The sequence below is a fragment of the Solea solea genome, chromosome 20 (genome assembly GCF_958295425.1).
Source record: "Solea solea chromosome 20, fSolSol10.1, whole genome shotgun sequence".
In the NCBI taxonomy this organism is placed as follows: domain Eukaryota; kingdom Metazoa; phylum Chordata; class Actinopteri; order Pleuronectiformes; family Soleidae; genus Solea; species Solea solea.
In genome coordinates this window covers 16490744-16517414 of record NC_081153.1, presented here as the reverse complement: position 1 = coordinate 16517414, position 26671 = coordinate 16490744, and the positions used below count along the sequence as shown (strand labels likewise).

At 41.1% G+C, this 26671-nt stretch overlaps 2 protein-coding genes across 5 annotated transcripts in view; both read right to left on the bottom strand.

Annotated features, from left to right (window-relative positions):
• Positions 1-1063: 1063 nt before the first annotated feature.
• Positions 1064-7255, bottom strand: lrrc71 (leucine rich repeat containing 71). 3 transcript variants are annotated; one of them, XM_058618552.1, is made up of 16 exons: positions 6990-7255; positions 5980-6009; positions 5577-5684; positions 5423-5498; positions 5275-5349; positions 3938-4006; positions 3692-3851; positions 3518-3601; positions 3142-3225; positions 2732-2842; positions 2577-2634; positions 2422-2489; positions 2302-2328; positions 2093-2201; positions 1717-1805; positions 1064-1489 (listed from the first exon to the last, which is right to left on the bottom strand). In XM_058618552.1, exons 1-16 carry the CDS (start codon positions 7039-7041, stop codon positions 1370-1372), a joined length of 1320 nt encoding a protein of 439 aa, XP_058474535.1. In that variant the 5' UTR covers positions 7042-7255; the 3' UTR covers positions 1064-1369. The 3 variants fall into 3 exon arrangements, with proteins under 3 accessions (XP_058474535.1, XP_058474534.1, XP_058474536.1); XM_058618551.1 differs by having other exon boundaries at positions 5980-6012; positions 6990-7253; XM_058618553.1 differs by having other exon boundaries at positions 5980-6012; positions 6930-6998.
• A 1332-nt stretch (positions 7256-8587) lies between these two features.
• The window catches only part of ash1l (ash1 (absent, small, or homeotic)-like (Drosophila)), a 29601-nt gene continuing 11517 nt past the window's right edge, over positions 8588-26671 (bottom strand). Inside the window, exons 5-27 of one of the 2 annotated variants that reach the window (XM_058618432.1) lie at positions 25190-25865; positions 24845-25018; positions 24630-24724; positions 24084-24157; positions 23908-23953; positions 22960-23068; positions 22578-22784; positions 22320-22466; positions 20223-20331; positions 19945-20094; positions 19417-19484; positions 18743-18909; positions 17907-18059; positions 17749-17803; positions 17324-17456; positions 15885-16151; positions 15390-15476; positions 15203-15293; positions 14699-14837; positions 14235-14407; positions 13090-13256; positions 11907-12390; positions 8588-11110 (exon numbers count right to left, since the gene is read on the bottom strand). In XM_058618432.1, the coding sequence (XP_058474415.1) occupies positions 11019-11110; positions 11907-12390; positions 13090-13256; positions 14235-14407; positions 14699-14837; positions 15203-15293; positions 15390-15476; positions 15885-16151; positions 17324-17456; positions 17749-17803; positions 17907-18059; positions 18743-18909; positions 19417-19484; positions 19945-20094; positions 20223-20331; positions 22320-22466; positions 22578-22784; positions 22960-23068; positions 23908-23953; positions 24084-24157; positions 24630-24724; positions 24845-25018; positions 25190-25865 (3863 nt within the window). In that variant the 3' untranslated portion in view covers positions 8588-11018. The remainder of the gene's footprint in view (positions 11111-11906; positions 12391-13089; positions 13257-14234; positions 14408-14698; positions 14838-15202; positions 15294-15389; positions 15477-15884; positions 16152-17323; positions 17457-17748; positions 17804-17906; positions 18060-18742; positions 18910-19416; positions 19485-19944; positions 20095-20222; positions 20332-22319; positions 22467-22577; positions 22785-22959; positions 23069-23907; positions 23954-24083; positions 24158-24629; positions 24725-24844; positions 25019-25189; positions 25866-26671) is intronic. The other variant, XM_058618433.1, reaches the window with a different exon arrangement.

Sequence of the window (26671 nt, the reverse complement as noted above, 5' to 3'; positions counted from 1 at the left end):
CTTTAGGAAACAAAAAACATTACATTTTCAAACAAGAGTCACAGATGATATTATCCAGACTAAATCTACAAATGTCTTGCCACAGTTTACAGGTGAGTGACAGTCTCAGCATGGGAATCACAGCAAGAGCGTTTGTACTCACAGTTCATAAAGTTGGATGAGACAGCAGCACATGGTTACAGACCGTCTGTGTGGTATCAGTAGTTTTAAAATCTACTTTTAATGCCGTCACTGCTTATATTTGAGCTATAAGTACATTTATATTTGACTCATTTGTTTCCTCGTTAGAGCCTAAGCACTGACTGGTGCAAAGGCCCTATTGTATCTGCTCTCATCTTTTTTCTAATCATTCACTTTTGCAAATTTGAGGGCTGTGTGATGTCGTCCATCTAGTAATTCAAGGAACGTCTGTCTGTCTGTTAATCACATAACTGTTCAACAACAGGTGAACGGAGAGGCTTCAAACTTGGCATGTGACTTACTAAGACCACTCTTGTGTGTCTATTGCGGTATATGCTGAGTTAGTTAAAGCCCAAGATGCAGGTACTGCACAAGTTATAACTAAAATCACATTTTCACATTGACCGTATTCCAGGGACAGCTCAGGTTGATTGCTTTTGAAATAAAGTAAGAGAGGCAAGGTTGAGATGGTGTGGGCACGTGCAGAGGAGAGATAGTGATGATATTGGACACAGAATGTTGAAGATGGAGCTACCGGACAAGAGGAAAAGAGGAAGACCACAGGGATGTTCATGGATGTTGTGATGAGGACAGTTGGTGTGACAGAAGAGGACACAAGGGAGAGGACAAGATGGGAGGCAGACGATCCGCTGTGGTGACCACGGCAACCAAAAGTATGTTTGCAGGAATAGCACGCAGCAGGCTTCTGGCCCGTCTATATTCTTTTTCATCATATTTTTAGGGTCAGTCTGTCCACACGAATAACCTGCCAAGCCAGTCATTGTGCCACCTACTGGCAACAGGAAATACACTTTCAGTCACATTGTGTCATCAGAGAATAGTGATAACGATATAATATATAGACATAATATGTATACATCACTGAAAAGCTGTCGCAAGTTTATTCTCAAAACTAAACAACAAACAAATACAGACTCAGGAAGTCTTTATTGTTGGCTTATTTCCAGCACTTGGCATTTTGCTGTTGTCAGTCTTTGTCCTTGGTATAAATCAGGACTGTGAGCAAAACAAAGCAGTAAAACAGATCTGTACACAGGCATCTGGATCTTAATGAGCCACATCGACTGCCCCTTTATGTGTCACTAGACTGTTTCAGTTAAAACCTCACTGTGTTTTCCAGACAATGCGTGTTAATATAAAAAAATGAAGATATACAGTGACAGCGGTGTCAATTCGCAACCCCTCCCTCTGTTTGTGTCTTGAAAGCATGTTTTCTTCTCTCAAGTCTCTTTGCCAACAGGTTCTGTATCTTCACGTGGGCCTCGCAATTTTCGGAGAAGCAGTTCCTCTAAGAGAGAAAGAGAAATCATGACCAACTTTTATTTATACTTCTCCACAGCTAACATCTGTGTAGACTGCATGATAAATCACTGATTAATTATGATAGAAGCACATTGGACAACTACTGATGACATTTTCTGAAATCAAATCCCGGCATAAATGAACACTTTAAAGGTAACACTGTTAATGTAAGGAAAGTTACAGGGTGTTAATGTGAGTCAGGTTAAAACACACCTGCAGACAGAGACGCAGAAGTCCGCCCTCCTTTTGCATCTCCAGTGCAGTCTTGAACAGTGGCAGTGCCTTCTCTGTGATTCTGTTTCCTACACAAACACAAAACATTATTTTGTTTCAGTCATAAAAAGGCCTGTGTGAATTTTCATTATTATGTATTTTCTGCAGAAATAGGTAAAGAAATAGGAAACTATTTCAACTTGATTGTGAGGAATTCACTGCAAAATCCACATTCAGTAATTATCCCAGATGAAAATATTCCTATGATTAAACTTCCATGTAACTGCGCTGACTATTGACTTGGTTTGAAACATTCCAGGCTTTTATTTTCCTCTCTGAAGCCGAGTTGAGTTACTCATCATGGTCAATTACTTACCTGCCAGGTTGAGAGAGACCAGAGTCTTGTTTCCGGGCAGAAAGAGCTGTCCACACCTGTGCTGTAGTGCCGGATCCAGCAGAGGGTTCCCTGACTCCACTGAATCTACCTGGTGGTGATGGTGGAGGAAAGGAGTCAATGACAACATATTGTAAGTAAATTCAAATCAGACAAATTTGGAGTTCAAAACAGGATTTCATCAGACAAACCTCAGTCAGGGAAGCACACGATTGAACCTGCAGTAAATAAGTGGAATTATAAAAAGCTGTTTAATGCACTGAGCATGTTTATATTTGTATGACATGCACATGAAAGCCCATGTCTAATACCTCCGATTGTAGCTTTTCTTTGTCCCCTGTCTTCCGACTTTTACTCTGAAGTGCCTTTACACCCGAGGCTGGGAGAGAGATTCAAAGAGACGGCCATGAACAGATAAAACACTCTCCGCTGTCAGAGAATATTTACCTGTGACAGAAGTGATTACCTTTCCTGCTCGACCTCAGCTTCTCTTTGTTTGCAGATTTTTCCTCTTTTCTTGATGCCTGTAGTTTAAGAGTCCACACGAATCCATAGTGCATGACATTCAGAGCATAGCGTACCAAACAGGTTGGAATCAAACCAGTGTTATTAGCACGTTACCCTTTTTTTGGAGCTTTTTTTCTCCCCTTTGCTGGCATTCAGTGAGGTGCTGCTGGGTGTTTTGAGAAGTTCATCCGCATTTGGTAGGGCAGAATCAGTTCCGAGAGAGCTCTGCAAATAGGAAGCATTAAAGAGAAATGCAAATGATCTGGAGAAAATACAAAAAACAGCAACATTTCTCACCCATTCTTAGCATTTAACCCACAAACAAAGGTCTTTGAAGTGTCTCCTAGCACTGTACACAGGAGGTAAAGGGATTTACAAGTGTTTTGGTTTAAACTACAGACTTCATGCGTAACAGTTCACTTTGAGACAACTTGTAAGAAGACGTTTGAGACTGTCGACATGAGGACATTTTTGCCACGAAGGATTCATTTGTGCGTGAATTTGCCATGAATGTGAAACGTTACCAAACTTCCAGACTCTATTCTCTCCAGAAGCAGCTTCCTCCTCTCCACAACTTCTTCATGCTTTAGAGCAAAGTTGCCAAGAATCTGAAATGGGAAAATTGAGATGCATTTTATTTATACAAAAAGCAGAATATAATTTGAGTGTTCTAAAAAAAATTAACTAAAATAAAAGTGAACTAAAATACTCACACTACCACACCTACGCACAAAAATATGCTTATTGAGATAAAAACTTGGCAATTTAAGGGCTAAAAATGAAATGTAATTCATATTTCACGAGGACTAAAAAAAAATCAATTTTTATTGCTTGACCTTTAGCACATTTTGATGCACTAGGTGTACGTAACTTAATCTAAGGGTTAAATGTAAATAATACCTTAGCCAGATTAGCAGCTCCTGACTCTTCAATCCAATTGTTGGCCAGTGAGAGAAAAAGCAAAGTGTGATTAAACCGGAGGCCCTGAGAGGGAAAACGAGATGAGAAGAACACGATGAGTGATCATGATGAGAACAGGTGGAATATGGAGCCAGTTTTTCTTTGAGGTTATACCTGTGCAATATGAGCAGCGCCTGCATCACCAATACGGTTGAATGCCAGGCAGAGTGACATGAGGTTCTTGTTGGAAGATCTGGTTGTTGAGAGAGCAGACCCAATCAGACGAGCGCAGTCATCTCCTATCCGGTTGTTTCGCAGGGACAAGTGAGTGAGGCTTGAACAGAGAAACACACGCTCGTGAATTTGGTGCAAAAACAAGGTCTCTACTACTACTACTGTATGTGAGACATGGTGACTCACGTGCTGCCTTCAGACAGAAGACAGTGGAAGCTCTGTTGTGGAAGAGGGTTACCCTCTAATATAACAACCCTGGTAGAGACCAATAAAGAAGGAGATGGATCAGTAAAGCTCAGTATCTAAATGATAATGCTCAGTACATCCATCATTATCTATACAATTTATCCTGGAGGGCTGTCAGGAGAACAGGAGCCTGTTCGTTCGGTTCTTTCCAGGGCCCAGATTGACAGTAATCCATGCTCACAATCACACAGCTACAATTTTAAAAGTTGAGAGTAATATTCACATATACACTTAATACAAAATTGAGATTTGGTTTGGAAACAATGACAAAGATAACCACAATCGATTCTGTCCTGACGTGGTTCAACATTTATTGCCAACGTGTATGATCTTTACAAAAACTCTTTGTTGATTTAAAAGACGACCACCTGGATTGACATCAGATTGCAGGGCATGAAACAGAAATTAACAAAATATTAACTTAATTTCTTTCTTGCACAAAGTAAGCACTTTCAATGATCCTTGTCTATTTAGGGCGAAATTCACAAACCTTCAAGGATTTCAAAGACCCATGGGCACCCTGGCTACTCGGCCAAAATTCAAAATGGCCAACTTCCTGTTGAGTCGAGGCCATGGTTATGGTCAACTTTTTTGTTGGTCTTGGTCTATAACATCTTCCCACAAAGTTTTGGGAAATTCTGTGGAACTCAATGTTGCCTCTGTTCTCACCTTAGGGGGCGCTATAGAGCCCTTGAGCAACGCACAGGTCCATGAACTATGCCAATATCGCATTTTCGCCAGACCTGAACTCCACGTTTCAAGAGTTTTTATGCACGTTAACCCCCTTAAAAATGACTGCAAAACCATGGATATAATAATAATCTGAAGGATTAGCAATAGGACCCTAATAATTAAATAAAAATAATAATAATAAGTAGAGTCACCTTATCTCTGGCTCCATCTTAATCTAATTTCATTATACCAGTGTGTGAAGTATATGTGAGGAAGAGGAGGATGATGAGAGAGTAAATTATCTTATTGGGAATAAATTGGCCTCCTGCGAAAAGTCTGTAGCTGACTTTGCTCGGTCTATTTAAGTATTTTAACGTTGGTGATAATGTTGAGAACTCAATATTTTCTCCACACAAATAGGCCTCGGTCGCAGTGGGATTAAAACCGAAAACCTTCTTGCCGCGAAGCACCAGTGCCAACCGCTGGACCACTGTGCCGCCCATGTTCAATACTGCTTTGTTTTAAATTCTTGAGTCCAGATCCATTTATACCCACTGTGACGCAGCGAGCCACAAACACAAAGACTCACAGCGTGTCCCACACACCTGAGGCTGCTGCTCAGTGACATTGTGTTCGTGAGGGAGATGACCATTCCGTCCGTTAGTCCTGCTTGCCAAAACCTGCAACACAGTGATTACACAAATAAACAAGAATAAGAGTGTAAACAAGACAGTGTGATATAAGGACACTCACTGCAGCCTCTGTAGCTGTCTGAACAAGGGAAGGGTCTTCTGCAGCACACCGACCACCTGCTCGTCTACCTTCCGACCTGTGCATGTTTGAAAAATACGTTATAAAAAACAATGTGAACTGGGGTTGTGGAAATTCTCTGGCGTTTGCTTCTCACCAGATATCTTTATGCTCTTGACACTGAGGAGGTCGTCGTTCTCCAGCTCCACTTTGAGCCACCGCATGGACAAGAAAGACACGGCAATGTGCCGCAACTGTTTGTCTTCTGCAGGTACAATTACGATATGATGACTCGGAATATCATTATTGTACGTTCGTCTCTGATAAAATCATCTTCATGCTACAACTCATGAATTACATGTTCACACAATCCTGGTTTTCTAACGTCGGTTGCCTGGTGCATAAACCGTTGGATGTGCTTTATGTCTAGAAGAGCACAAAGTCCAGGAAAGTCTATCTCCACCTTGTCTGTAACAGTGATATCCATCTGTGGGACGATGGGTTTAAAGCAGTAAGCTACAGCTCAGCATCATCAAAGACAGCGTGATTATGTTACTTACCTAAAGTCTCGACCTTTTCAATCGGAGACTCTTCTGAAAAACACACAAAAGCTCACATTTATATACAGTAGCTGTTGATAATTCATCCCGCAAGGAACAAATGTGAGAGGATGAAATTGAATCAATATTAAAACTGTTTTAGACTAAACTCCTACACTGACATAACCTCAGGAAAGTTACCTGAATATTTGACAGAATTTTAATATTCAAACAGCTTCCTCTAAATTAAATCACAGACTCGATATGGAAGAAGGGCAAACAGGACACACTCTCTTTAGCAGTGAATTCCCCAAAGTGTGGGCCCCCATAACGCTACTGCAAATAAATGTTTTTAACTTGTCAGGTTTAAATTTAAATGAAGAAATACAAATATAAGGAGTAAGACAAAGTCACGGCACTTAAACATAAATATTTATATCACATCATCACCATTAGTATTACGCTATATAATAATTAATAATTATGCAGTTTAATTTGATCAACAATCCCTGCTGCTGCTGCTTGTATAAATGACGTTGTAGTTCTATAAATGTCATCACTGACTCAGAACTGTCCTGTCTAAACTTATGACTTGATACAATTGTTGTATTTCTGCTCCTGGTCTCTCACTTCTGTCTCTACCTGACCTCCCTCTTGTCCGTTCTGTCCCCCGCCTCTCCTCTGCCCCCCATTTTTCCTTTCCCCCCAACCGGTCGAGGCAGATGCTTCACATCTTTGAGTCTGGTTCTGTCAGAGAACCAGAATCTTCTGTTAAAAGGGAGTTCTAACATGTGACCTCATGTGACCTCGCTGTGGTTCCGCTCACAGTCTCTGTGACTCTGACATGGAAGCTATTGAAATGATAAGTTTCTGAATGATACTTTCTGGGTTAGTAATACGAGTTAGCAGTGGGTTAAAAACAATGTTCTCTTGTTTTCATTCAAACGGGACTTCAACGACACAGGACATACCCAACCTCAAACGAGCTTCCCTCATTAGCGTGTCGCTAGCACAGCTCCAGTGAGTCTAACCTGCGTGTTTTTCTTCCTCCGCTTTCTCCTTCGCTTGTCTCTTTCTCGACATCGCTGCGACTTCGGTGTTGCTCGTCAGGTGAGTCCGCCCCGGTGTCGAGCGCTGAGTGGATCGAACCGCTGTGAGCGTCGTTGTGGCGTCTCCATGGCAACGAAGAGCCCCAGAGTTCAACGCGAGACTTGGAACAGTCACGTTTCCTCTCAGTCGTTGTTCTTAAAAATGTCAAAGGTCTCAGATGCATGCCATTGCCTTTGATCTGACCGCTCAATTTAGGTGGAAAATAGCAACAAAAACAAGTTAATATATGAAATAGTTGCGAGAATTTCTATGATGGCAAAATAAAACACTTACCATTGAGCAAAATAACTTTTTAAACGCAAGCTATACTTTCCTTGAACTCATTTCTTTTCACCTACATCTGAGCTAATTATTGATATAAAATACTAATTCCTTTTTGAACGATTTTAACCCATTTAAAGGGTTTTTGTCATAATGCCACAGTGTTTTCAGATGTAAATATGACTTATTTTTTAGTATACTACCTGCAACGTAAACGTTTGTGCTAATTATTACAGCCTGGTATGTCAATGAGAGGTAGGGGTGATTGTGACAGTGCCATCTAGTGGAAATAGCATCCATCCATCTTCTACCGCTTTATCCTCCAGATATATACATCCTTCTTTCTCTCTAGTCTTTCCTTCCTGTCCTCTCTATTTCTCTCTCTCTCGCTATCTCGCAGGTTGCAGGATCCAGATCCAGTTTCGAGGCTATTATTATTATCATCATTCATATCATATCATCACCATTATTATTATAATAATTAAAGTTGATATGAGTATAATTCTTAATCAACAATTCCTGCTGCTGCTGTAGTTCCATAAACACATAATTACTGATTAAGAACTGTTTTGTTTAAACTGATAACTCGATATAACTGTTATATATCTGCTCCTGGTCTCTCTCTTCCATCTCTACCTCTCACCTTCCTCTTGTCCTTTCTGTCCACGACCTGTCCTCTGTCCCCCAGTTTTTCCTTTCACCCCAAATGATCAAGTCAGATGTCTTTGAGTCTGGTTCTGTCCGTTTTTTTCCTCGCCCACTGATGCCTAGTGTTCACTCATTGTGTGACTTGTTGGGTTTCTCTTCTCTCTATAATATTGTAAGGTTTTGCCTGACTATGAACAGTGCTTAAGATAATGTCTGTTGTGATTTGGCTCTATACAGATAAAATTAAATTGAACTGAATTGAATATATTAACATCGATATATTACGCTTTAATGGAAGTCAGATCAAAAATTGGAGTTTGAATGGGTTTGAATGGCCAATTTTTTGCTCTTTTATGAGTATAACACTTGAGCTGAGCTGGAAATAACAAGATCAAATAAAATTACATAATCTTGCCAAAATCCATGATATACGCATGAACACGGAGCATAAAATGCACACAACCATCCCAAAGGGATAATCCGGATTGTCTGTGGAGTTAAGTCTCAAAGTACCTCAGCATTTCTGTAAAGTAAGGCCATTGTTGTTCAACTGCAATCTCCATTCATTTCCTATGTGAGACCCAAGTATCCAAAGCACAACAACATCGAGTGTATTCACAATAATGTAGTGCTTTTTATTAAAAAACAAACAAAACAAAAAAAACAAAAACAAATATAAAACAAAAAGTAAAAACCAACAGCATTGTTCATGACTTAAGAATCATAATTACAAACTTTTAACGAGTGGAAGAATTTTTTTTTGACAAACTGTACACATCACAAAATGTCCGCCAGTCTGCCATTTACAATGCTTGCATCTTATTTTGTGATTGTCTAAAAAGGACTAAACAAATCACACAAAACACACAAATACAAGTACAAGCATCATACAATGACTGCTATCACAAAACGGAACCGTTTCCTATTTGAAAGGAGAAAAACAAAAAAACAATATGATATTGAGCCGACAGCTGTACTCTTGTGTCCGTCACTTTTAAAAATATCATTAACATTTTTATGTTGATTTGTTTTTTTAGTGTTCAACACTTTGCAGCAAAAAACAAGGAGTACATTTCTCCTCAAAAGTAATATTATTAACAATATTCAATGACAAAAGTGTCATCGCTGAGTCACTGTCATGTCCCAATGCCTTCTTCTGTGTCCGTTTGACATTCTTCTCGCTCATGCAGTACATAGATGAATTTAATTTATAGGCAACTAAAACTGTTTTAGTTTTCATGTCGTCAGGACAGTTACTGTGAGATTTTCTGGACATTTAAAAAAAAAAAAAAATAATAATAATTTTCCTCCAAGCTTAAGTGTCTTCATTATAGTAATACAAACGGAAGAAATTATAATATTATCATTATTATAATAATCCTAATACATTTAGGGCTGAGTCCTGTACAGTACAATAATAAACAAAATCCTTTGTCAAGATATTGCTTTTGGAGACACTCCTCAATGTAAAGTGTATATATTTACATAACTTGGCACTGTACAGCTTCCCGTTCCCCTCTCTCCCTCCCTGTCAGTGTCTCAGTCTTGTCACGTCTCTGTCAGTTTACCACACAGGGATATCGCAGGCTGTCCCTTTTTAGCAGAGGCATTTTGGGGGGGAAGAAGAAGAAGAAGAAATCTCATCAAATATCACAATTTCCTTTTAAACATTCTCCATGGCAACCAGGAACATAGTTTAAAGACAAAAAAGGATCCTTATTCCCATCCCGTCCCCTCCCAATATCCAGTATACACTGCCCCACCCATCTCACAGGATATAAGAAAATATGACCATCACGATACATTTCATGTTAAGTATTGTTTTCCATAGTTTTCTTAAAACTGTTAATTGCCATCGAGCCCTTAAATTTTTTTTTCCATTTTTTTTTTTTTACTTTTTTCTTAAAAAGGTATATTTCCAAGAAATCTGGCAGAGTACAGACACACGATAAGTGTGCACGCACACTTTTGCACACAAGGCGGGCAGGGAGCACAGCTGTGTAAGGCGTTACTGTTAAAGCCAGTGTCCCCCCGCTCGCGCCTTTTTTAGTTGAGCTGGTGAATCATGTTACTTCAAAAAAAAAAAAAGAAAAAAAAAACGGGGGCGAAGCTGACTGCCTCACGAGAAAATAAAAAAATCTAAACCTCAACAAGACACTTTGACCGACTAAAGCGCACACTCAACCTTACCTCCCCCGCCCGTTAATAAATGCACCCCCAGCCTCTTCTGTTCCTAAATGAGTAATTACAGTATAACAGGGTAAAGATAATAGACTTTTTAACTCGCTTTTTTTCCAGACTGCATCATCCAATACTGTGAGTGTTAGTGTGTTTTCATTATAGATACATTACACGGAGCTTCACAATATGCATGGTACCAAAAGTGCAGTTCGCCACCCTTGTTCTCTTTCTCATGAGCAGCATCTGAGCACACTGCTCAACTTACATTTCTACTATGCCCCCCCTCCCCCCAACAGTCCTGATACTGATCTTCTCTCGTCTCTTACTTTTTTTGTCATTGCAGCAAGATCCCACAAGGAGACCTCAGTATCCAGCATGCACACCCTCACTGAAGTAAAGGACTAACCCATCCTTCGCTCTATCCACTCCTGTTCAGTACCACTTGTGTCATTTCTGATGCTCGCTAGTGGAATTCATCTACCCATGTTTGTCATGTTCAATGGATTTAAGTGCATGGGTTATTTCTCCTATTATTATGAAAAAAAACAAAAACAAAAAAAAAACAGGTTTTGCATCAAACTACTTAAATAAGCAATAAGTCTGGGTCCCCTCTCTCTTCGTGCTCCTTGAGAACTTTTGGAAAGCTGAAATTGCCTCAGAGTCAGCGGTTCCTAACCCCCTCCACCGTCTCAGAGTTGAGAGGACAGTCTTGGAAGAGGTAAATGGGAAGAGGCCCTCGGGGACGCACTGTGGTCCTTAATGGTCAGATCACCAACAGTGCTCTTTTTCCCCCTCTCCTTTTTCCACACTTGCTCACAAAGTGAAAAACAGTGTGCTTGACAGGCACATGTTAAGCAATGTTATTTCCTCCCCACAAAATCACCGAAACCGAGAGTCCGTCGCCGTAGCCGCCGCCCTGCGCCCTCCTCCAGGAGATAAGTGGCATCTATGGCTGTTGGAACAACAGAGAAAGAGAGAGAGAGGGAGGGAGAGAGAGAGGGAATTAGGGATCGAGTAAGAACAGCTGACACAGAATATTATATCAAAGCAACAGCAAAGGTAAAGGTGTCTCTACTGCTACGTATGCTTAAGGCTTTAAAGAGCTTAAAAAATGTCAGCAACAGTAACTTCCTAACATGAAGCCAAGACAAGTGTCTCCAAGAATGTTTTAACTCTCTAAAACCACCTTTCTAACTTTAACCAGAATTGCTGAGGTGTCATTCTGCGCAGGCTGATCAACAAATTCTCGTCTTTCCTTTCGTAAGACATGAGCTTCCAAGTTTTATGGGGGTTTTTTTCTTCCTCTTTCAACTTTCCAAAATAACAAAAATGCCAGAAAACACTGTGGCTGCTTCATGCACACAGGCACTGCTGTCAAGACACCAAACTAATTACTACTGATATGATACCTTGAAAAAGAGACCCTGTTCTTATGAGGGAAAACAGTCCTCGGCGCCTTAGTGAGATCAATTCATTGACGACTTCTAGATTTAAAACAGCGCAATACTGGACTTTTTCTGTCAACACTGAGATCAGAGATGATGATGAAAGGTTTTTGGATGATACAGATGAACACAGACTAAAAAAAATGCATCACAGCAAACAACAGGGTCACATCTAAGCTGTAGATTGTGTTTCCTACACCGACATCAATTGTACCCTTTCAGAAAATCAGTACAAAATGTAAAATAAAATATGATGTGTCACAGGAAACTGAAACTTAAACCCTCATTTATTTGTTGACCTACCCCCCTGCTTTGTTCCCGGTCCCTCACCATTCTTGTTGGGAGTTCTGTGCAGCAGATCGAGCAGGATTTTGTTAAGACGTTCCCTCTGGGCCTCCCTCCTGCCCAGCACTGGGTGGTGTGACGGCGAGGACGCCGAGGATGACGGGAGTTCAAGCATCTCCCCGATCCTCTCATTGGAAATGTCTTCCAGCTCCTTGCGTTCCTCGGCCTCTTGCCCTTCCTCCTCCTCCTCGTCATCTTCATCCTCGTCTCTGTTCCCTTCCTGCTCCGCTGTTTTGGGCTTCACTGAAAGAAGTTCAGGATCCTGTGGAGCCACGTCCATGTCGTCCTCAACTCCTCTGCCTTCTTCCGCCTCGGGTGGGAAGTCGTCACCTCTGTCGCAGGAAGAGCCGTCGTCCTCGCAGCCCCCGGCTCCCTTTGGTCGTTCGCTCTTCCAGGCCGAGCGGCCTCCGTTCCTCTTGTAATTGTCAGGAACGTAATGAGGCTGCAAAAGTGTCAAAATCATATCTGGGTTATATTACTTTTCTTGGTTTTGGAGAACTAAATTGGGTTTCAGATTTGAGATGCGGTTTGAGAAAGAAGAAATAAATCAATGCGTCAATGTGTTTTAACCCTTTCTTCACCTATGATTTTGCTGCAGGCAGCTTCAACACTCAGTATATTTTCATGCAGTTACTTGGACTATGCCATTTAAATGGCCTTTTGTCCATATCCCAGTGTACAAGCTTTGGCAGGGAATGGATTCATTGAATGAAGTGTGACTGACTTCTCTACAGTAAGTGGGGATGTGCCTGCTTTCAGCTTGTCAGTACTAGGTGGACACCTCCTCAGTCCACAAATGCACCAGTCTGGATTAGCTTTTCTTACTCTCGTCTTCTTCTGTGTACCAGCTTCTTGTTTGGGTCCAATTAAAAGTATGCAGTTAGGCTCACAACAGCCTTATCTCAGTGTAACTAACTAACTTAACTAACTATCTACATGTACATGTATGTATTTTAAAAGTGCAGTTTTAGTGGGACTACAACAATAAATAAAATTGTTCTCACACCATACCGACTGTGAGCAAGATAAGGTGCTGTTATATGTTCCCGTTACACTTCAAATATTTCTCAATGTTTAGAAAATCAGCAGCAGGTGACAACACAGCAGCTCCAACCCCGTCAGGACCCCCCATTACTCTCACCGAGAAGTCTCTTTTGGGTGTGAGCCGCTTGGGGAAATGGTTAAAGGCATATGGCTTGGTGCAGACTGGGTAGCGGTTACGATGGATCTTGTAGAAAAGGTGAGCCGACTTGTCCAAGCGGTAATCACAGATGTACACGTCCTGTTCTTTAACACCCTTTGGCCGCCCTGTATGAAGACGAACATTTTGTATTAGCCAAGAACTACAACAGTTTATATTGTCAAAAAATAGAGAGCACACGCCGGTGTGATTTAAAGCCAGTTGAGGCTGACAGCTAAACCATTAGGGGGTTGTTAATCTTCATTTATCAGCACAGTTTGTTATTAATTATTACACAGTCTCACAGTAAGCCAGTAACAAGCTTTAATCAAGCATCGTGGAAACCTCAGGAGCAGTCAATGAAAGAATTACTCAATTGAAAGGGCGGAAAAAATAAATCCAAGATGTGATTCAATCTAACCTAATGTAAAGTTCCAGCACTACGCAGCTCGACTTGGCTCAACCCAGTTTTTTTTTGCTTTTGCCATTAGTGATAGTACCTGGTACCTGGTGCTTTTTTTGGTACCTGCTCTGACAAGGTTCCTAGCGAGCTGAGACGATACTAAAATGTGACGTCGACAAACTGCCGGCCACTGATTGGTCAGAGAGCGTTGTCACTGGAAGAGTCATGGGCGCAACGTCCGACACATGGGTCAAATCTAACAATGCTGAACTATAGATCAGTTAAAGAGACTTAAAAATCCCAAAACATGCGTTAATCTCTAACAATTAGCAGGGAAATCTCAATATTTAACAGAGGAGTCTGGTGTGTTTAGTGATAGCACTGCTGAAATCTGGTGGTCATCAGCCGCATCATAACCCTTTCGGCTGTATTTCAGTTCAGCGACCGTCAGACGGAGTCTGCACTCCGGTCATGCAGGAAGTACTGATCCAATCTTTAAAATTTACTGATTCTAAAGATTCAGTTCACCGTCGTGGCAGTTTCGCATAGCCGTGCTACGATGACCCCGCCCACGTACTATAAAGTAATGGAATGTGACGTGCCTGACACCAAACCAAAGTAGAGTCGAGTAGAATAGAGCTAAGTAGTGCTGGAACTGTATCATGGAGAAGCGTCACATGTGGGTATGTGTGTTTTTCCTCACCCTTGCAGTAAGTGTAGAGATCAAGGACACAGCAGGTTCCCACCACTGCCTCCAGTGGGATGATCTCATAGAGCGGCATGCGGAACAACTCGTTCTGGTAGAAACGGCGTGATGGAGAATGATGCGTCTCGTGAGGACGGAAGTAGTGGTGGCCAAAGGCAAACCTCTCACCCCTTTAGAGTAAGAGTAGACAGGAGCAGCGTATTACACACTGTGACACAACAATTACAACAACTAATTGCAACTAGAATAGGAGCTGCAATGGTTAATCGATTTATAGCCCTTTTTTTCCCCTCCATATAACAAAAAAAATCATTAACACTAAATAATTTTTTGTTTGTGGAGAACATCATCATTTCAAGGTTTGGGGAAAGACCAATGATACCAATGATTGATATTTTATAGACCAAAAAAATCAGGTTGCAGCAATAAACTTTACTTATGTTCAGTATATAATTACTTACTTTTCATTTTTCCAGAGTTTCTCTATTCGGAAGATGTCAAGTTTGTCTCGGTTTACATGGGACAGGAGACGGTACGACTGTCTGACGGGCTGGCCCTCAGGTGAGCGTCTGCTGTCTCTCATCAAGTACACACAATCACCTGCAAACAACACACACACACACTGATTTGCGGAATGTCTACAACAATAAAATTCACATGAAACTGACTGCTCTATACCAAAGTCACTTGAGAGATGGAGTATAATATTTCACAATGATTGCTTTTTCATGAAAAAGAAAACAGGGTAGAATTCTGTCTCTGGCTTAGGGTTTCAAGTCTTTTTCAACATTGAACACATTCACCATCTCTGTTGGTCACAGGTTTTGGCAAGATGTGATGATATTTTAAAACCACTGGGAGTCAAATGCACGGTTTTAATGACTTTATAACAGCTATATAAGTGGAGAGCAAGTTTTTCTTAACATTAGTAAGCTCATGACCACTGGTTTCTGTTTCCTCTGTACCTTGATGGAGCAGCAGGTCGTCTCTCAGGAGGCAGATGTAGTAGATAGAGCCAGCCTGGGCATAGCTGGGCTGGGGTACCATGGGAACTTCCTATAGTAACATTTGAGTGAGATTAGTTTTTGACAAATCCAGAAATGGAAAAGATACATTTCAGCCTCACAGCTGCTTTTGACAGGATAAACGTACTCTGTCTATCGGCCGAGGTTCACACTGCTCGCACAGGTAGTGCTCCACCTCGGACTCCAACCGCATACAGTCAAAGTGTTGCCAAACCTACAGCGACAAAAATGGATTATGTTATAAAACATGTGGTCGGCTCGATGACTCCCCAACTGTTATTATCATTCGTAAAAGTGTAAACATCTGTATCTATCCTTTATAACAGGGTAGATATCCTATACCTATCTATCTTGTATAACCTGTATAACAGAACAGAATGGCAACCGTCACAAATCCTGTAAAACAGGACAGATAGGACAAACACATTTGAATATATACACTAATTGTAACCATGGACTGACTGCACACTCCTGCAGAAAATCTCCTTGACAAAGTACAAAGTAGTTGGGTCTCAAGAGTAGCACATTCATTAAAACAGGTGGAACCTCTCACAAATTCTATGATGGTAAATTCAAGTGAAATATCGATTTTTCACCGATTTCTCTGGACACCCAGCCTTACCATGCACTTCTCGCACTGGATCATGAGGCCTTCGTCCTTGTACATTCCACAGATGCAACGTATGATGTCATCGTCCTTGTCGTGAGACCCCAGCCCTCCTCCGTGGTGGCCATTATCCCGCTCCAGCGAATCCGAACTGTCGGCCTCGCTGGCAGTCTCACCCACAATCTCATCAATCTGGACGGCGGCTTCATGACGAGCGCTGTAGTAAGCTTTCCGTAACCGACACACGTCCCTGCCTACTGAGGACTTCCTGCCGTAATATTTCTGGTGGGAAAACAAGACGGTCATAAATGCAGCTGCATTCCGCTGTTTGCAGAATACAATACATTTTCAGGAAATCGTCTTTGTAGATTTGTTACTGACAGCGTGTTCTGACGCATGGCACAAGGACAACAGGACAGCATAAAGACATGACATAAATCATATAAGGAGGCAGACGAATGCACATTTGACCCCAGTATTTTACCCTCATTATTCAACCACTCAAACAAGACTTTAGGGTGATCCGTCTGCAAAGCTACGGACAATTTGCTGCAGCACAAAGGTCGTTGACTCAAAATGATGCATTACCTTGCTGCAGCTGCCAAAATTTCACCGACAAGGCAACACCCCACAGCTCTCAATCCAACAATAAACTACATTCCACTCATATGTTTTTTCAGCCTGACAAAAAAGGGCCTTGGGACCAGGGGGTCAATCTAATTCAGACATGCACTTCAAACTTCCCTGACTGGAAAAGTAAGCACCCCTGAGAGGTTTCAAGTGGCACTTGTTTCAAGTGCTATGCTATACAGACGCAAATCAAAACGATCTACAATGCTTCCACAGCAGATTAGGAGTTGTGTGGTTATAGCCTATTAGGGAGGGAGGTTTTAATGTGTGATAGAAGATCTGGTCTCTGAACCTTCATCCATCTTCTACCGTTTTTATGCCAATCTCAGCTGACATAGGTACACACCTGGACAGTTCATCAGACATCGCAGGGACACACAGAGAGACAAACAACTATTCACTCTCACGGTCACACAGGGAGAACATGCAAACTCCATGCAGAAAGGCCCTTGTTCCAACCGGGGTTTGAACCCAGGTCTTCTCGCTGCAAAGGCAAGATTGCTAACCACTACACCAACCGTGTGTCCCGTCTCCGAAACTGTGTTGTTCTACTGTGATACTTACAAACAATCAAAATGATGCTTGCAATGCTTAATATCACCGGTCAAACAGACGCTGCAGCAAATCCAACTTGAGTCCATTTACTGTGTGTGTAATCATACGCAGTGTGTAATCATAATGAGGTCACAAAGATGCAGAAAGAGAACAGCAAATGAGACAACTAAGTAGAAGAAATAAAATTACTATTAAAATGCTATTAAACTATGTAAGCAAATGCTTTTTGTATGTGCATGGGACTGGTAATGGTAAAACCATCTGCCTACCTCAGCATTGCGGAAAACCTTGAGCATGTCAGTGTCAAACGCTTCAACGGTCTTGTAGTGGCCTGTGAGGATTTGCTTCTCAATGGTGCTCAGGTCCAGAGGGTCGGACACCTTCTCATAGTACTGGCTGTTCCTGATGGCACACGAAAAAAACAATAGAAAAACTTGCAATCATTTCTACTTATGATAACAGCAGCCCAGTGACAAAAAAAATCTATTTTCCAACGGTGAGTGTGTTACTGTTTTGACACAGGAGTGATTACATCAACACTGGAGAAGAATCAAAGCACAGACTCTCATGGCTCAAAACTGATAAACTGTTACACTATGTGGGTGCCGTACACTGATATACCTGATAACACTGTGGTCTGGAAAAGAGATAAACATTATGAATGAACTATCGTCATGCTGGTTTGCTTTCTTACCTCTTCCGAGAGGGAAGGTTCACCAGTGGAGCAGCAAGAGTCTGACCGGCTGAATCTGAGGTAAGGCAAATGAATAACATACATGTCGTCAGTTTTACAATCATTAAATGCAGTGTATAGTATGTCGACAATGTACATTTCACCATAAAGAAACTAACCCTTGTAACTTGTGATCATGTCGCAGATCTCTTTGAAGATGTGTGCAAGGCGAGCAGTACGTGTGACCTCTGTGTTTTCCTCTGCGGCGGCAAGTCTCCGTGTACGCACTGACCGTGACGTCTGCAGGGCCGAGAACTGCGTCTGGAACACATCTGGGAAACAGGGATGAGCTTTGCACATCAGCTTTCTACATAAATGTAAGTCCTTTCAGATATTATCAGGGATTAAAGCAAAAAAACAAAACAAGACATTTTGTTTCAGGTCAAATTATATTCCCCGGTCATCTATGCACCAAACCACACTTTAAGAGAGGCCCATTTTTCTGCTGTCCAGTTGCTTCCCAAAAGTTTTCATGTAAAAAAGAAGTACAGAAGTAAGAAGTAAGAGGACTTTAATCTACACTATTTAAATACTCAAGACCCATAGCATTTTAAAAGAGGAGGGTAATTTTGAACAGTTTTTGTCTTATCAGTTTGTTCTTATGTAATTCCAGTGCTTTCAATCTGTTCAATAAAACTTTCTAAAATCTTTTTGCAAGGCTTGGCTTTGTATTGAAGTTAGCTACACATGCCTTGCAGTCGCACGGTTCCAGTGTTGGCAAGACCGACCCGCCCTGAGAGCAGCATCAGTGTAATGCCTCGAAGATGATTAGCTTGAATGGCCACAATGAAACAACAATAAAAACATGTGCAGCTGTTCTTTTTTGTCTCCTCTCATTTTTTTTTTTTAGTCAGCCACTAAAACGTTTTTTGTTTTTTTTCACATGCTGTCATGTTTCCTTGCTTTCTCAAATCCCTGTCACATACGGCTCACACCTTTGAACTCGGACACTCACCTGACTTAATGTTGCCATCGTCACGGATGACTCCTCCCCAGCGTGTGTATATAGACAGGTTACTTGTGTCCCTCTCTCGCTCGCCCTCTCTCTTCAGGAGCTCCTGTTTTTCCCTCATCTTCTCCCAGTTCCTCAGGAGAAACACTCGGTGCTTCAGCACAAAGTTCCTGGCGATTGAAAGAGTAAAAGTGAGTAAAAGTGTGTCAACATCTGTTCACGTTTCCTGCTTAATTTAGCAAATACAGCTTGCTTTAGGGTGCTTGCTACATACAACCATTATATTGAAGGAAATACTGACATCAAAAGCAAAAGCTCCATTCATATAATTAAGTGGTACCAACTATAGTTTTAGATATTTAATCAATTGCAGTTTTAAACCAAAATATATCACCAACAAGTCAAAGTATATTTTCTGATTAGAAATTAAAAGATATGAAATCAAACTTTCATTGAAAAGTGTTTTTTTTTTTTTTAATTGTGTGACAAGATGTTTGTCACTTGATTTTCCTTAACAAGATCAAATTCTTTAAAGAAAGCCATGAAATCTTATTACCGTCATAATATTATAATCATAATCACAATCGGCACAATTCCACTAAGTAATACACATATAACACAGATGTAACATGATCCGAATATTTATTTCTCTTTTGTGTCAGTTTGTGTGTGTTTACCTTTCTCTGTTGGACATGGGCTTCATGAGATGAGGGTAAAACTTGTTGCTGTCACTCGACTCTTCCTCCTGAAAATAAAAAATGTTTTTTACTGAAACAATCTTCGCTTATAAATATAAAAATATGTTACTCCTGTTTTCTTTTACAACTTCCTTCCTACTCCACCATGTGTTTTATTGCGTGCCTGTATTTAAAATAGACCATGAAGTACATTTTAGGTCATGGAATTCAGCCCTATTTCAAAAGTAAACCCCGAGGTGTCTGAGTTACAATTTTAGGTGCCATGGGCCCACTGAAGTACCTCTGAGACACAGACTTATTCATGGCCTACATAGACACTGCACCTGATTGCCAGGCTATGTTGTATTTTTTTTATGTAACACTATCTAAACACTTTTACATCAAACCATTAACCTCTCTTTTTCTCAAGTGTATTTTCTCCAGAGGGATTGTTTTCCTTTACACAGTCTACACAATCTTAATTACAAAACACAGGTTCTCAGTTTAATATTAACATTCTTTACGCACTCTTTTTTTGAGCTGGTGTTTGGACTTCCTCTTCTCCTTAAGTCGACCCAGTCGCCGAGTCCCTCCAGTCTTTGCAGGCAGGCCGTTAATACGCTGGCTTTTACCTCCGATGATGCCCCGGCAACTCTCTGAGCCACAATTGCACACTTGCTAAAAGGCAGGAAAAAAAGTACAATGGAAAGCGATGAGTTGCATGTAGCGAGAAAATGGCTTTGCTAAAGCAGAAGCAGCTCTGAACAAACTGTTTTTCAACAAAGACATAAAATGACATGCATCACCTGCTCCTCTGTGTTGAAGGAATGGAAGTTGTAGTCATAGGTGAGCTCAATGCCGCTGTTGATGTCCTTGAGAGCAAAGAGGCCAATTCTGTACACCCCATTAACCGACCTAAGAGGAGTAAAAAAAAAAAACAGGATGAGTGAAAGCTAGCTTACGTGACACAGTGATTAAAAGAAAGCAAAATATTTAGAAAGACATTTTGATGTAATCCCTCTTCTGGACCAGTGTGTAATTTGATCTGTCCAGAAGTGCTCTATCATAATTTCTAGGAATTCATTGCCCATATTTTATGGGGATACTGATGTCACTCAGAAATATGCTTTGGTTAAAGCCAGAGTAAGAGTAACATGGATTTTTTTTATGTATACTAACAGGAAATGTTTCCAGTCAACATGGAATCACTACACCTCACAGGTTCAGTTCATGCATTCTAGCTCAGCCAAGTGTGTCCGTTACAGGTCAACAGTGAAAGATGTTGACAATGATCAACTGAGAGCTCAAAAGCTCTGTGAAGATTACATTTCAACTGTTCACCGAGCTTGGGATAAGAAGTGATTCACTGCCAGTGCCTGTATCTTAAAAGAGACTGAAGAGCCTTGCATGAAAAGGAGCACATGTTAATTACATACATTTCATTAAGTAAAACTTCATGTTTGCAATATTGCTGTTAAAAGACAATTTAACTTAAGGAGGAATGGACTGTCCTGATTTAGTTTGCTCGAATCGGCAATCAACATGTTGTAATCTCTTTTTCTCCTTTCTAAACAAAGTAGTACTCTGGGTTTTTCTCTATTCTTCTAAGAATAAAGTGCACTACTCTCTGGCAGCCAATTCTTTCTATAGGGATAAAAAGCTGGTTCAGCGCATTGTCTTCAGGCACTACAGCTGTATCTAAGGCCCGGCTGCATGTAATCTCTCTTCTGTGACAAGATGGATGACTCGTCAGGCTTTGTGCTGAAAATCTCCTCCGTCCTTGTGGAGTTTTTCAGCCCAGCCACTATACATTTTAAACACCCATACACATGCACAGACTAGTGCCCTAGATTATGAGCTGGTCTATGCTAGAGGGCAGAGGATACAGTTTGATGGTTGGTCTTTAGCAGTCCATAATCAAATCCCCTGCAGGGAAACAAGGTGCAGACCCCCCCATACACATGAGAAACCAGGCAGTTTTCACATCGTAAATTCAGGCACAGGGAAGGAAGTCTCTGATTGCCATGGATTTAGCCATGCTGTGAGAGCAATCCACCAGGAAACCAGTGAATTGGCATGTGCAAGACCATTTAGGTTTCTGAGCACGGGCATTGTGATTTAGGTAATCTCATCAGATTACCACCACAAAACCTTATTAATAAAGTTAGGGTTTCCTGGCAATGCTTTTTCATTTACAATTAAGTGCACCTGCTGCATGTGTCCCTTATTGTGTGTGTGTCAGACACCACAACTTGGACAAGATATTTCCTAGCATCCACTGTGACTACTTAACTGTATCCAAGGATGCAGTGGTTTAGCAAAAATCTTCTTAACATTATTTCTGCTACGATTAAAAAATCGTGGATGGCCTATTTGGGTTCAATATGGACCATTCCCCAGCAAAAATATTATTCCAATAGTGAATATCCTTCCGGTCTGTTGTGATACATTCAACTCTGTTTACCTCATACACATAGAGTAAGAAATTACCCATCTCATCCAAATCATCAAGCACAAACGGAAAGCAATTAAGTGAAACTATTTGCATAATGGGCTAGTTTATTTTCCACTCCGTTAATCTTAAGCGACAGAAGCTTTAAAAAAACAAAATAGAGAATGATCAAGCTGGATCTTTCTCCAGTCAAGCTTCTCCCTCTCTCATCGCACAACAATCCAGCAAGAATCTCAGCTTTCTGTGTCTTTAACTTACTCTGAGCACTGATCTACCTATCATACCTTAAATGTTAAAACCTATTCTTAGAGAACTTTTAATGGAAATTACTATTTTGTATTTACAGTACATATTGTAAGTGAATGCATTATGTTTTCATTTGAAATCAAAGTTAGACAATTATCAATTAGTAACAACATATAACAAGCACACTTGCTGATATGATACCCACCACTTCTGCATTTCACAGTTGGGTTCACAGCTGTGGTTTATGAAGCGTGCTTCATTGCCCATTCGATAGCTGTCAATCACCATGCCACTATCCAAGTTCAGACAATACTGGCCACTGTGGGCGAAGTACTGCTCCATCATACGGCTCCTAAATCGAAGTAGGAAGAAAGTAGTGGAAGATTAATAAACAGGTTTGTGTGTGATGATATGTTGACATCCTCGTCTACCATTCAACAGGAATCTTTCTGACATATCTCACCTGAACTCCTGCTCGCTTACAACCTCTCCCAGGTATTCGATGATAAACTGTCCAGAGCGGAGAGTTTCCTTGGTGCGGATTCCCCAGCCTTTACCCTCAGTACGGAATCGCTCCAGACACTGCACCCACTCATGTCTCTGGATATGTTGGTTGTCACACTTATCAGCACATGGACAGGTACTGGGAGAGCACTCAGCATAGCTCATCCTGGAAAAAAAGCCAGTTAAATACATTTCACTTTTTTGTGACACAATTTTAAACCCCTCCAAATCCATGTGCTTTTTTGATGACCAAACAACTTTCCAGCAGCATTATATCAAAATAAATAAGACTGAATCGGAGTGGTGGTTTTCTGAAACAATGGGCAATAATGCGTCCTTACCTGTTCAGGCATTCATCGAGACAGCCCTTTTCAGGTGAGCAGTCAGAAGGTCTGCAGCTGCATGTCGTTGTTTCATAACCAGAGAGAGGCTTCACATCCACATAGACATCTGCAATACAAACAGGGGATAGTTGTGTCACATTTTAAGAACCAGTGACAGAGTAGGATGGAATAAACACTACCTGAACATGAAATCACTGACAACGGCAGGAAGTGCCAACACCTTTTTTTCTTTTCTTTTACAAAAAAACGTAACATTGGTTTTATGTTAAAACATAGAATCAATAGTCATGGCCTGACTCAATTTCTGATATTATTTGCTTAAAACACAAGTCTGTCAACCTGATCAGGTTTGAGTGTGGCTCTCTTTGTATTTACAATGTTATCCATGGAGGAGAACATGCGCCCAGAGTGCACAGATGTCCCCTGGCACACACAGATATGTATGAGCCAGCTTACAGAAAGCTGTGGTTACTTGCTGCACCCCAGACTCAGCTTGCTGTCTGCAGAGAGAGAAATCTCCTTCCTGTAGGCTTGCTGTCGCTGCTGAAGCTGCCTTTGCCAGAGTCACTCGGTTTGAACAGGTACCTCTTGTGCACAGACACTGTCTTATGATCGGAAACCTTTAGGAGAGCCCTCTGCTGGATCCTAAAGGGTACTACTTCAAATGACCGACAATATCGCAGTATGAATTTCAAACAGGTCTTTACAGCTCAAACGTGAACCTTAGACCCCAGGTTTCAAGTAATATTGAATTTTGAATCAAAAGTGACAGCCCTAGTAACTAATTACATGAATAACAGTAAAAGCAACCATGGCAACCAGTGAAGCAAACATCCCTGTGTCTCATATATTAACATACTCACTTTTTTTGCTAACTTAAATAATCAGACTACCAGTTACATATACAGTATTGGCAAGATTATTAGATCAAAGCCAGATACTCACTTGATCTGATCTTTTTATAAAGGGGGACATCGGGCCTCTTGTGAAGCTGAAACACAATAACAGATGAGTGAATACAAAATGGCTTGATGACAGAAAAAAATTAACTATTTAAACTTCCTGTATGCGACTGTATGGGAAAATCCTCAAACCATGTATTGCTCATTGCAATTACTCACCTGATCATGTTTCCAAAGCCATAAGATGTCATAAGGCAACTGGAAATCAATGCGCTTCATTCTCAGGTACTTCCCTGTAAAACAAAGACATTTTTTTTTTTTTTTTTTGTTGACTCCACAGTTATATTCAGTGTGTATGTCAGTTAGACGTTTAGCCTTATGACAAAAATGTTGTCAACTTATCATGGCTGAAAATAAAGCAAACCAATAAAATAAATAAATGTTTATTGGTTGATTATTCGTGTCTTTTTACTTTTGTACATCTTATTTAATACTTTACACTACAAATTTGTTTTAATTCATTCTATTGTGTTCTATCTATTCTACTGTGTTCTTTCTATTCTATTGTGTTCTATTTTATTCTCTGTCCTTAAACGGCAGCAACATCAATAAAGTCTAATCTAATCAAATCTAATCAACTAGTAAAAAGATATTTCCTGGTTTTACTCACTCAAAAATGTATTCAGCTGACTGAAAAAAAGACTGGTGTATAAATGATAGTCATTACATGTAGTGCAAATAATGTTTACACAGTATGACACTCACCAACATGTATAGGAGCTGGAAACAATCCATAATCGTGTTCCCCTGGTATGTATTCTAGCTTCTCTTTCTTTAGCTGCAGAAGCTGACTCCTGGGACTACATGGTGAGAAGAAAGAGTAAAACGTGAGCTTTCGAGACAAAATGTGTATGATGTGTTTGTATCTAAATCAAAACAAGAATCACAGATTGCCGTTTTCAGATATTTTTGGCACTCACTCTTCAGTCTTGTACACATCAGAGTATAGCCCCGCCTTCTGGAACTTCTTTTTTGGGGGCCTGGCTGCTCGTTTCTCCCGTTGGCTGGTTATGGGAATGGGTGGAGCTTGTTCCCTGGAGACAGTGCTTGGGCGTTCTGGGGAGCAGTGGCCATCTGGCTTGCTTTCCATTGAGCTAAAAATAGAAACATGTCTTGGTTTCTAGTGATGTTTGAATTTAATAAAAGTTCCTATGTATACAGCACTGAATCCTAACATTAGCTCTTACTGTGAATCATTGCTTGTATCCCACAGCTGAGACTTGTGGGCTATAAAGGTTATCATGCAACAGTGATAATTTGCTTACCCGCGAAAGTGCTGGAGCTCCTCCTGAGTAAGCCAGCTTCTCCCTGTGCCAGTTCTGGACCTTGCCACCAGGTTGCCCAGGTTCTCCTCTCTTTCTGGCAGTTGCTCCACAGGCTCCTCTACATCCCTGTCCTCTTCTCCTACTTCTTCTTCCTCCTCTTCCTCATCGCCATCTCTCTCCCAGTGCTTCCTCTTCTGGCCTTTTCTATGCTGTCCCTGGACAACTGACTCGATAGCATCTGTCACAGTATCCCCCTCCCACCCCATGACCCCTGCAGGCCGCTCCACCCCTCTGTCCTTGTGCCAGGTCGGATTCAACTCAACAACAGGGGGTGGTGATGGCGGTGGAGAGGGTAAGGGGTGTTTCCTGGGACGCCCGGGGCCCCTCTTCTTCACCACATTGTTTCCTGTACGGGCCTGTCTCTGCAGTTTCTTGGCACGTAAGATTTTGTTGACGTGGTGCAGGCTGTGTTTGGATGGCTGTGCCCGATGGGAGTGGTGGGGCAGGGAGGCATCCAGGCAACAGTCCTGAGAGGGAGAGAGGCAGGATGAGGAGGCAGAGCCATGGGAGTGAAAGAGAGAAGGCTGGTGATGGTGCTGCTGCCGGTGGTGCAGGGATCCCTCCGATGCTTCAGGGGTCGGGAGGGCAACACCTCTTGACTTAATACTTGATGACCCTGGACAGAGACACAACAAATTAATACATAACTACATAGCAACTGCTGAGACCATAAACACTCAGAAAACTGTAATTCTGTTCCATGACTATGTCTCAACCAAGCTGCCTAGGGTCAACAGTAAGATATATTTTTCATCACAAACAACAAAATACCATTATATCCATACTTGGAGCATCTATTTAACTTGTCTAAGCTGTTCCTTCATACCATTTAATTCTCAAACATCTCAGATTTCTATTTTTCCTTCATTTACATTATTCTGAAACTAATAATTCATCATTGTCTTCCATTGTTCCCTTTCCATTTTCTATCTATTATGGTTGTCCTTGCTCTCAATCTTTCCATCATTAAAATTGTTCTCCTGCGCCTGATCATCCTGACCTTCGTCCTACTTCCTCCCCCGACTGGCCTTAGAAAACCATTCTTTGTTGTATTTATGTATGTTGTTGTATTGTATGTACGTAGTTTTTTCTTTCGTTGACTTAGAAATTACCTATTTAAACCATCTCTTTATGCTAAATCTTATCCATGACCTCCCTGATAGTCCCTGTTCTTCCTCTCCTTCCATATGCACCCATTTACCTCCAACATGCCCTGTATCCCATCCCACATTTAGCCGACTACATTTTTATGCATGTGACTGCTGGGTGACCACAGGTTCTGAGCTCTAATCCAGGATTACACTGTCTTCCTTTAAACTGCCTCATTTGGCATCTTACTGCTTCCCATCTCTCTTAATGGCATGCACATAAACATAAAGTGACACTCTTGAAAGCCTGTACAATGCTCATACATACAGACAC

Bases quoted from the DNA above. Each gene is read 5' to 3' on its own strand.
- lrrc71 (XM_058618551.1), bottom strand. From the start codon at position 7,041: ATGTCGAGAAAGAGACAAGCGAAGGAGAAAGCGGAGGAAGAAAAACAC. The intron at 2,843-3,141 runs GTAACGTTTCAC...TCCTATTTGCAG, and splicing joins GAATAGAGTCTGGAAGTTTG to AGCTCTCTCGGAACTGATTC. The intron at 2,635-2,731 runs GTAACGTGCTAA...CTTAAACTACAG, and splicing joins AAAAAAGCTCCAAAAAAAGG to GCATCAAGAAAAGAGGAAAA.